We start from the raw sequence: 11,263 nt of genomic DNA, 5'->3' as shown, positions 1-11,263 counted from the left end.
GGGGTGACAGGGGAGGGGGAGGGGGGGTGACAGGGGAGGGGGAGGGGGGTTTTACAGGGGAGGGGGGGGGTGACAGGGGAGGGGGGAGGGGGGTGTGACAGGGGAGGGGGAGGGGGGGTGTGACAGGGGAGGGGAGGGGGGGTGTGACAGGGAGGGGGAGGGGGTGTGACAGGGGAGGGGGAGGGGGTGTGACAGGGGGAGGGGGAGGGGGGTGTGACAGGGGAGGGGGAGGGGGTGTGACAGGGGGAGGGGGAGGAGGGAGGGGTGTGACAGGGGAGGGGGGAGGGGGGTGTGACAGGGGAGGGGGCGGGGGGTGTGACAGGGGAGGGGGCGGGGGGGGTGTGACAGGGAGGGGGCGGGGGTTGTGACAGGGGAGGGGGCGGGGGGGTGTGACAGGGAGGGGGAGGGGGGGTGACAGGGGAGGGGGAGGGGGGTGACAGGGGGGAGGGGAGGGGGAGGGGGGGTGACAGGGGAGGGGAGGGGAGGGGGGGAGGGGGGTGACAGGGGAGGGGGAGGGGGGGTGACGGGGAGGGGGGAGGGGGGTGACAGGGGAGGGGGGTGACAGGGGAGGGGGGTGACAGGGGAGGGGGGGGTGACAGGGGAGGGGTGACAGGGGAGGGGGTGACAGGGGAGGGGTGACAGGGGAGGGGTGGTGACAGGGGAGGGGGAGGGGGGGGTGTGACAGGGGAGGGGGGAGGGGGGTGACAGGGGGAGGGGGGAGGGGGGTGACAGGGGAGGGGGGAGAGGGGTGACAGGGGGAGGGGGAGGGGGTGACAGGGGAGGGGGAGGGGGGGTGACAGGGGAGGGGGAGGGGGGGTGACAGGGGAGGGGGAGGGGGGGTGACAGGGGAGGGGGGGGTGACAGGGGGAGGGGGAGGGGGTGACAGGGGAGGGGGAGGGGGGTGACAGGGGAGGGGGAGGGGGTGACAGGGGAGGGGGAGGGGGTGGCAGGGGAGGGGGAGGGGGGGGTGACAGGGGAGGGGAGGGGGGGTGACAGGGGAGGGGGAGGGGGGTGACAGGGGGAGGGGGAGGGGGGGTGACAGGGGGAGGGGAGGGGGGGTGACAGGGGAGGGGGAGGGGGGTGACAGGGGAGGGGGAGGGGGGGGTGACGGGGGAGGGGGAGGGGGGTGACAGGGGAGGGGGAGGGGGGTGACAGGGGAGGGGGGAGGACAGGGGGAGGGGGAGGGTGGTGACAGGGGAGGGGGAGGGGGGGTGACAGGGGAGGGGGAGGGGGGGTGACAGGGGAGGGGGGAGGGGGGTGACAGGGGAGGGGGAGGGGGGTGACAGGGGAGGGGGAGGGGGGTGACAGGGGAGGGGGAGGGGGGTGACAGGGGAGGGGGAGGGGGGTGACAGGGGAGGGGGAGGGGGTGACAGGGGAGGGGGGGTGACAGGGGAGGGGGGGGTGACAGGGGAGGGGGAGGGGGAGGGGGGTGACAGGGGAGGGGGAGGGGCGTGACAGGGGGAGGGGGAGGGGGGGTGACAGGGAGGGGTGTGACAGGGGAGGGGGAGGGGGGTGACAGGGGAGGGGGAGGGGGGTGACAGGGGAGGGGGAGGGGGGTGACAGGGGGAGGGGGGGAGGGGGGTGACAGGGGAGGGGGAGGGGGGTGACAGGGGAGGGGGAGGGGGGTGACAGGGGAGGGGGAGGGGGGTGACAGGGGAGGGGGGAGGGGGGTGATAGGGGAGGGGGGATGACAGGGGAGGGGGAGGGGGTGACAGGGGAGGGGGAGGGGGGTGACAGGGGAGGGGGGTGACAGGGGAGGGGGAGGGGGGTGACAGGGGGAGGGGGAGGGGGTGACAGGGGAGGGGGAGGGGGGTGACAGGGGAGGGGGAGGGGGGTGACAGGGGAGGGGGAGGGGGGGTGACAGGGGAGGGGGGTGAGGCGGGGGGGGTGACAGGGGAGGGGGAGGGGGGTGACAGGGGAGGGTGAGGGCTGACAGGGGAGGGGGAGGGGGGCTGACAGGGGAGGGGGAGGGGGCTGACAGGGGAGGGGGAGGGGGGTGACAGGGGAGGGGGAGGGGTGGTGACAGGGGAGGGGGAGGGTGGTGACAGGGGAGGGGGAGGGTGGTGACAGGGGAGGGGGTGACAGGGGAGGGGGAGGGGGGTGACAGGGGAGGGGGAGGGGGGTGACAGGGGAGGGGGAGGGGGGTGACAGGGGAGGGGGGTGACGGGGAGGGGGAGGGGGGTGACAGGGGAGGGGGAGGGGGTGACAGGGGAGGGGGGTGACAGGGGAGGGGGAGGGGGGTGACAGGGGAGGTGGGTGACAGGGGAGGGGGAGGGGGGTGACAGGGGAGGGGGAGGGGGGTGACAGGGGAGGGGGAGGGGGGTGACAGGGGAGGGGGAGGGGGGTGACAGGGGAGGGGGAGGGGGGTGACAGGGGAGGGGGAGGGGGGTGACAGGGGAGGGGGAGGGGGGGTGACAGGGGAGGGGGGAGGGGGGGTGACAGGGGAGGGGGAGGGGGGTGACAGGGGAGGGGGAGGGGGGTGACAGGGGAGGGGGAGGGCGGTGACAGGGGAGGGGGGAGGGGTGTGACAGGGGAGGGGGAGGGGTGTGACAGGGGGAGGGGGAGGGGGTGTGACAGGGGAGGGGAGGGGGGTGACAGGGGAGGGGAGGGGGGTGACAGGGGAGGGGGAGGGGGGTGACAGGGGAGGGGGAGGGGGGGTGACAGGGGAGGGGGAGGGGGGGTGACAGGGGAGGGGGAGGGGGGTGACAGGGGAGGGGGAGGGGGGTGACAGGGGAGGGGGAGGGGGGTGACAGGGGAGGGGGAGGGGGGTGACAGGGGAGGGGGAGGGGGGTGACAGGGAGGGGGAGGGGGGTGACAGGGGAGGGGGAGGGGGGTGACAGGGGAGGGGGAGGGGGCTGACAGGGGAGGGGGAGGGGGCTGACGGGAGGGGGAGGGGGTGACAGGGGAGGGGGAGGGGGGTGACAGGGGAGGGGGAGGGGGGTGACAGGGGAGGGGGGAGGGGGGGGTGACAGGGGAGGGGGAGGGTGGTGACAGGGGAGGGGGGAGGGTGGTGACAGGGGAGGGGGAGGGTGGTGACAGGGGGAGGGGGAGGGGTGTGACAGGGGAGGGGAGGGGTGGTGACAGGGGAGGGGGAGGGGTGTGACAGGGGGGGAGGGGGGGGGAGGGGGGTGTGACAGGGGAGGGGGAGGGTGTGACAGGGGAGGGGAGGGGGGTGACAGGGGAGGGAGGGGGGTGACAGGGGAGGGAGGGGGGGTGACAGGGGAGGGAGGGGGGTGACAGGGGAGGGAGGGGGGGTGACAGGGGAGGGAGGGGGGGTGACAGGGGAGGGAGGGGGGTGACAGGGGAGGGAGGGGGGGTGACAGGGGAGGGAGGGGGGTGACAGGGGAGGGAGGGGGGGTGACAGGGGAGGGAGGGGGGTGACAGGGGAGGGAGGGGGGGTGACAGGGGAGGGAGGGGGGTGACAGGGGAGGGAGGGGGGGTGACAGGGGGGAGGGAGGGGGGGTGACAGGGGAGGGAGGGGGGTGACAGGGGAGGGAGGGGGGTGACAGGGGAGGGAGGGGGGTGACAGGGGAGGGAGGGGGTGACAGGGGAGGGAGGGGGGGTGACAGGGGAGGGAGGGGGGGGTGACAGGGGAGGGAGGGGGGGTGACAGGGGAGGGAGGGGGGGTGGACAGGGGAGGGAGGGGGGTGACAGGGGAGGGAGGGGGGTGACAGGGGAGGGAGGGGGGGTGACAGGGGAGGGAGGGGGGTGACAGGGGAGGGAGGGGGGTGAAAGGGGGAGGGGGGAAAGGGGGAGGGGGAAAGGGGGAGGGGGAAAGGGGAGGGGGAAAAGGGGAGGGGGGAAAAGGGGAGGGGGGAAAAGGGGAGGGGGGAAAGGGAAGGGGGGGAAAGGGAAGGGGGGAAAGGGAAGGGGGGAAAGGGGAGGGGGGAAAGGGGAGGGGGAAAGTGGAGGAGGGGAGGAGGGGGGAGGGGAGGAGGTGAGGGAGGGGGAGAGGGAGAGGGAGGGGCAGACCCTCTCCCCTCTGCCGGCGATGGCTCCGCTGAGCTCCGTGCCGCCCCACGCACTGACATGCCGAGCGCAGTGCCCCGGTCAGCCCGAGGCCGGGCCTGAGGCGGCTTGAGACGGCCGATTGCGGCTGGCCTTGGTAACCCTCTCCGCTCCCCCTCCCCTCCCGAGCCGCCCCCCCCCCCCCGCTAACCTGCTCGCTTCCCTCTGGCCGCGCTCTGTGTGGAGGTACGCGTGCGCCGTGCAGCGCGAGCGTGAATGAAGCGCGAGGAACTTGCAGTGAGCCCAGCCAGCCTTTACCAAGATGGCTGGCCAGTGGTTCAGAATCGGGCCCAGCAGGGGGGTGGGGGGTGGGAGGAGCTTGCCACAAACAATTGCCTCGGGGGTCCAGCATGGCTGGCAACAGACGCCCAGGCTTCGAGGCCTGCCTGCAAAAATGGGGAAAGGTAGGAAAATTTATGAGATTAGATAAAAGATTTAGAAAGTAATTAACTTTAAAAAAAAAACAATATGTGTTTCAAAAGCAACTTTTTTTTAAATACGCAGAAAGCGGGAAAAAGAAATGAAAAGTTTGGAATCAAGATGGCGGCGACTCACCTCGGTTCAGAATGATAAGGCCCGCCCACACACGCACCGATTGGTCAACCGTCAGGTCACTGAACTGTAGGATTGGTCAATCATCACGTCACTCAACTGTAGGATGGCCCGCCCCGACTCGATGCAAATGAGCGGATAATGAGAGGAATTTTGAACGTTTTTTGGATACCGTCGGCACAATTTTTGTCCGAGCAAAAGTAAATACACCTACAAGAGTCCCCTAATGATGAGCTTTCTTTTGATATAACATATGTGTAGGTACGCTCTATAACTTTTGATTGTATAGCCGGCCAGACAGACAGACAGAAAGACAGACATATCCTTTTATTTTATATATATATAGACTAGCTGAAGTGCCGGGCGGTGCCGAGGCTTTTTCGAGGGAATGTTGTTGTTGGAAGAGAGAGAGAGCGCGACTGGGGGGGAAGAGAGAGAGCGACTGGGGGGGGAAGAGAGAGAGCGACTGGGGGGGAGAGAGCGACTGGGGGGAAGAGAGAGAGCGACTGGGGGGGAAGAGAGAGAGCGACTGGGGGGGGGGGGAAGAGAGAGAGCGACTGGGGGGGGAAGGGGAGGGGGGAGGGAAAGGGGGAGGGGAAGGGGGAGGGCGGGGGAAGGGAGGGCGGGGGGAGGGGGGGAGGGAAGGCGGGGGGGGGAAGGGAGGGCGGGGGGGGGAGGGAGGGCGGGGGAGAAAAAGGGGGGGGAAGGGGGGGGCGGGGGAGAGGAGGGAGGGCCCCCCACCCGAGGGTCGCGGCCCCCCCCCGAGGGTCGCGCCCCCCCCCCGAGGGTCGCGGCCCCCCCCCCCCGAGGGTCGCGGCCCCCCCCCCCCGAGGGTCGCGGGCCCCCCCCCCCCCCCGAGGGTCGCGGCCCCGCCCCCCCGAGGGTCGCGGCCCCCCCCCTCGCCCCCGAGGTGAAGACCGCCGATTGCGGCTGTGCAAGACGGCCGGGTGGGCCTGTTGCCAGGGTGACGCTTGACGCTCAGCAAGCCCCGCCCCCCGGCCGAGCCAGAGAGAGACGCCGCGTCTCAGCTCCTGCTGCGCGCGCACCCTAGCGGCGCTGGGCTGAGGCTCGGCCCTCCAGCCTTCGAGTGGGGCCGGGAGGTGCCTAGCTCGGGCGTGGGTGCAAAGGAGAAGCCGAGGCTTCGAGGCCTACCTGGAAAAACGGGGAAAGGTAGGAAAATTAATGAGATTAGATAAGTTAATTACTTTCTAAATCATTTTTTTTTTTAAAACAATATGTGTTTTAAAAGCAACGTTTTTTTTTAAGACGCAGAAAGCGGGAAAAAGGAAAAGTTTGGAATCAAGATGGCGGCGATTCACCTCGGTTCAGAACGATAAGGCCCGGCCACACACGACAGCAACCCGGCGTACGATTGGTTGAGCTCGAGGTCACTCTGTCGCTAATGAGCAGATAATGAGATGCTAATGAGCGGAATGTTGAAGGTTTTTGGGATACCGCGGGCGCGATTTTAGCCCGGCCGAAACGTAAATACGCTTAAAACCGTCTCGGAAACGTAAGCTTTCTTTGGAGGTAATGCGCGCGTAGGTACGCCCTGTAACTTTCGAGCGCATAGCCCGACAGACGCACAGGCGATGACAGACAGAATGACAGAATGACAGAATGACAGAATGACAGAATGACAGACAGATGTACCGATTTATATATATAAGATAAATAGAACTTTTTAGTATACAGTAAACTCTTTCCTATCCGGCACCCACAGGACCGGGATGGTGCCGGTTGATGAAAAATTCCGGATAACAGAGAGGTAGGCAATTTTTAACACAAAAAAAATAAAAACCACAGACTAACTCGGCCACCGCAGGAAACTCTGACTCGGAAAAACAAAAAATGAATGGATTTGGCAAGATTACCGGTTATCTATTTTGCCGGTTATTAAAGAATTCCAGATGATTAAGTGCCGTTTAAACGAGAGTTTACTGTAATTTGTTTAATTTGAGTTAGTCTTAATATCAGGGTTGTCACTAGGAATTTAGCAAAGCCGAATGGTGTACATGTGAACTTTTCATGATGTGCCCACTTGACCTGTAAAAAATACACTTAGCAGTGCAAGAATAGGCTTTGGGGGAAAAATTGGCTTGCACCCCAAAATTGAATGGTAGCACCCCAAGCAGGAGGCGGGGCGCTACTGGAAGTGCTCCCCCTCCCTCTTGGGACACTCCTATTGAATATCACGCCGCTACATACAGCAGCGCCACCCGCGTCGACACATAGCACTGCGGTACTGCAGGCCTCGCTCCCCTGAGTAAAGGGGAGGGGCCTAGAGCAGCGCACACCGGGGCCCTGCTGGCCCACCGGGGAGCGGGGTGTTGGGAAGAGAGCCCAGCACTCAAGAGGAGCATCGGGCTGACCGATTGCGGCTGGCACCCCGCAGGAGCAGGAGCGAGGGGGCAGGTGCTGGCAGGCGGCTCCCAAAAAATGGCCCGCCCGGCATCTGCCCTTTAATTTGCGGTGTCCTGGCTGCAAAAACGCCACCCTGACCCTGTCGGACATAGCATCCGGTGGTAGGTCAGGGGGCACGAGCCAAGTTTGCGGCCAGGGCACGAGCAGGGCGAAGCGCACGGAGGCACAACGCCGTGGGGTGCTACCGGCTAACGCTAACCTCCTGCTGAATTTCACGGGAGGCATTAGCGGCCCATTACCAGGCGCTAAGTGCTTTGCGCCCCCCCCGTTAGCGCCCCCTTGGAGCACTAAAGGGAGGCGCAAAGCAACCAAATTTTTCCCCCCTTGTCTTTCCACACTTGTATTTGCAGTGAGCAATTTGACCTAAACAACATTAGGGTGAACTACTCGTGGTTACAGGCTGGTCACGTGTGGTGATGAATTAAAAGCATTACACAACAAAAAGCATACTAGTGCATTACTAAAGCAGATTGACCACACAACAATTTTTTCTATATCATATTGGTGCCAATACATTAAATAAGCCTGCAGCTAGTCTGAAGTAAACACAATTTCAGCCCAGATTCAGCAGAAAGTTTGCATTTTTCACTCAGTCTTAAGGGGAATAACTCAAATGTCATGCTGGGGCAGCAAGGGTACGGTGAGAGATTGGTTTAGATTGAGACTGACAGGCAATCTACTACACCTTCTGCTATAGATTAGACCCAACTATTTCACACGATGACCTATACACTACATAAAAGCAGCAAATAGCTTCCACTTGGCACCACTGACATCCATAAATGCTTTTACAAGACACGAAGTGACATTTCCTTACAAAGTGAGCAATGCTACTTGTTGCAAAAAAATCACACACACGCCTGCAACTAGGTAGACAGAGGGCACAGATTTCAATATACAAGTCTGCAGATCTCTGAAACTTCTAATTATAACAAGCCTGTTTGTTCTGAAAGTTCCTTGTCCGAAATGGGTTTGACTTGCCTATGGTGAATGGCTTGATTTGATCACCCAATGGTCGAGGAAATGTAAACAAAATAAAGTATTACACGTACCTTCAATCTCCAAGATAAACCATTTTTAATGATGCTTTGATAGGTTGTACAATATAAAATAGACTGCATGTACTTACTCTGCCAGATTTAGAAGAAACTTTGTTTTTGCTTCCTTTTGGTCTTCCTCGTGGTCGCTTTGGAATAGGAGCTCCAGTTGGTTCCTATTAGAAGGAAGGAAAAAAAAGTTTTAAAATAAATTACAGCTAAGGTAAACCACTTGTCTATTCCTGTAATTTTTGCTAATTGCCTCATACTAATATGGGGAGAGAAAAACAAGGTTTTATTTAGTTCATCCACTGTTATACTTTGTCTTTCACAGTATTGGTCTGTTGTCGCTGTGATCAGCACATGACAGTCACTGCATTTTATTTAATTTAATATTTGTATTCTTTCATAAAATAGTTGCTAGAGGAACATCAGCCCTTTGTCGTCCCCAACCACCAACATAAACACCGACAGCTTCAGCACGCCGCTACATTTATGCATTTTGATACAATAAAAGCTGAGCTGAGCCTTTCTTAATTTACATACTTGGATGATAAACAATCCCCACTAATTCTGCTACTGCCCTATTAAACATCTCCATCGAACTGGAAGGCTTTCTGAATTTATATATGTTTATGAGCAGAATTATAAACTTTGTAAAATGCTAATAATATTAAAACATGGAAAATGATCATTTTAGTTATAGTTATGATAAAAGTGGAAAACATTACTAGTTTTGAAAAGTTGCATATAATTGATGATACTACAATATTATGAACATCATCTATAGATTGTATCTTCTAACAAACCCTCACTGTAATAAGGGGAAAAACACACTAAACCTTAATGCTGCAGCCAAAACAGTGTCTACTGCAGCATAAATAAACCTACTCCAGCAACCAACGTGCCAGAATTTCAGAACTGGTTACTCTAGAAAATTAGCTTGCTTGAAAATGTCCCAATATATCAACATCTCTTTGAAAAGGTAAATGGTTAGTTGGTAAAATTTCCTATAAGACAGCTTCCAGCACTAGTTAAATAAAACACACGCACACAATATATTGCAAAAGTTTGCACTGCAGCAGATAAACAACCAAACTATTGCATGAACATACTCTGACCGCCAATACTCAGGCTAACCAACTTCTTAACAACAGGTTGCTCCAAGAAATCAGGCAGTCTGGGGCCTCCTCATGCAGCGACAATACTATTTTGATTGCCATCTACCCTCATTTTGAAACAGTCAACACACAATAGATGCAGGGGTGGTTGGGATGCTTGCATAACTATTCATAAATGCCATGATACACTTCCATTAATACAAGATTTTTTTAAAGTTTAAAAACCCTCTTTTCAATCAAACTCAAAAGAAAAAACTATTTCAAAAGATCAAAATTTTAAGATTTGGTTTTAATCAATGGGGGAAGGGAGGAGAATTCACAATTAAGAAAATAACGTAAACCCTCTTGCAATGCTTGTTACCATACTGCCAACAATCTAGCAACTGAGTCCTGTTTGGGCTGCAGCCATTAGCAACACACTGACGTCAACCCGGGGGAGGGCAGACGGAACCCAACCAACTCTCTCCTGATCGACAGCCCGGCCAGCCACACACAGCCCGGCGACCTCCGTCACCCGGCCAATCGCCGCAGGGAGGGGTCCGGGACTACCGGTTCACAATGGTTTAAAGGTCTCATCTTGCGCTGGTGCTGAAAGCAACATTTGTAACAAAGACAAAAATCGAAGGGACAGGGTAGAAGTGCAGCGTGCTTGAAACAAGGCAACGCGGCCCGTCAGCCCCTAAAAACACCTCGAAGGCCGTGCAAATAAAAACCAGGAGAGAACATTTTACACCAGCTTATTTATAAGCCAGCCGGTGCTCCGCAATTGTGAAATTGATAAATTATTCAAAAAACGGCCTCATGCATTTTATATTTGACACCAAAATAAACTGCGACCAACTACAACCGGCGTATTTTATGAAGACGTGTTAGCAATCGGACGATATGCAAAATAGAAAAACTTGCATTAAAATCTAAAAACGTGTTCCTGGGTCGGTAAGAGAAAAAAAATGTAGCTCAAAAGCAAAAATTATAGCTGTTAACTTAAAATAGTAAATTATTGTGTTTTACGCGTGCGCATTCTTGTCTGGCCAAGTGAGAAAAAAGTATGCAAAGTACAGGTTTAAGTAAAACGTATTATAAAATGTAAATTATACATTTCATACTTGGGGTTGCTTCCTGGGTCTGCCGCGTCCTCTTTTTGGCGTTACATCCTTCTCCTGTTTTACTGCTAAAGGCTGGCTGGGCTTTGCACCTGTGTCACTCATCGTTATTTTTCTGCAAAAAAACCCCCCCAATAAATAAAAAGTAACTCATTAAAAAAAATAGACAAATGAAGATTAAACTGCAGCAAACAGAAGCTGAAACTTCCCACAGTAACATCACCATGCAATCGAGGCACTGAAAGCTTGCATTATTATACTTTAAATGGCAAAAAACACTCACAAGAATGCAACGTCAATCTGCAACAGAAACCCTTTTTCCTCCTTTGATCAAAATTAAAACAAAATGCTGGTGCAAATGCAGAGCCCACATACACCCAGACTAGGCCTGTTCCTGTACTCGATTCCTACCCTGAATGATGATCACACTGCTCTAATACGGCGGATGGAAGGAAACGGAGAATGAAAATATAAAAAAACACTCCTGGCTCAGCTCCAAAGGCGGGCAATACTATAAACAGTAATGGTATATTTTATAAAAATAATAATTAAAAAAAACCCTAAACAATATCAAAGCAGCTGCCACAGTCTTGGACCGAGTTACATAGCAGCAAACCAAGTTCTGATTGGATCCCATCCAGCAGGTTATTATACAGAATCCTCCTAAGGGATGATCTACCCACTCAAATATGCACGCTTACTATTATTATTTTCAATGGGGGATCTTTTGGGGACAAATTGTCACTATTTAAAATATGTTGCAATGCTTGTATTACGCATGTCGCTATTGATAGGTTTATATTTTGCAGCATCACATGCTCGGTGACTGGACTCGGGCTGTCGCCTCCCACCAGCCGGCGAGCCTTTGATTTGAGGCGCGCACACCATCGCCCGCGCTCTCCACCCCACTCAGACCCCCAGAAGCAGCCAAAAGGTTGCCCTGACTTCTCAGGCGTAGCTCGTCCACGCTTTTTTTTTGAGGCAATGTGCGAGAACTACACCTAAAACATTGCAGAAG

The 11,263-nt window shown here is 57.6% G+C and overlaps 1 protein-coding gene across 5 annotated transcripts in view; it reads right to left on the bottom strand.

The window, feature by feature from the left end:
* The window catches only part of LOC147105233 (high mobility group protein HMG-I/HMG-Y-like), a 134,019-nt gene extending 122,994 nt beyond the window's left edge, over positions 1-11,025 (bottom strand). The window contains exons 1-3 of one of the 5 annotated variants that reach the window (XM_086011388.1): positions 10,529-11,025; positions 10,249-10,360; positions 8,114-8,197 (exon numbers count right to left, since the gene is read on the bottom strand). In XM_086011388.1, coding sequence (XP_085867514.1) covers positions 8,114-8,197; positions 10,249-10,350 — 186 coding nt within the window. In that variant the 5' untranslated portion in view covers positions 10,351-10,360; positions 10,529-11,025. The other 4 variants (XM_086011384.1, XM_086011385.1, XR_015081716.1 and 1 more) reach the window with 4 other exon arrangements.
* Between the last annotated feature and the right edge of the window lie 238 nt (positions 11,026-11,263).

Source organism: Somniosus microcephalus, chromosome 18, assembly GCF_052327205.1.
Source record: "Somniosus microcephalus isolate GS21.2 chromosome 18, FLI_Smic_1.0, whole genome shotgun sequence".
Taxonomy (NCBI): Eukaryota; Metazoa; Chordata; class Chondrichthyes; order Squaliformes; family Somniosidae; genus Somniosus; species Somniosus microcephalus.
This window is presented reverse-complemented; position numbering and strand designations above follow the sequence as displayed.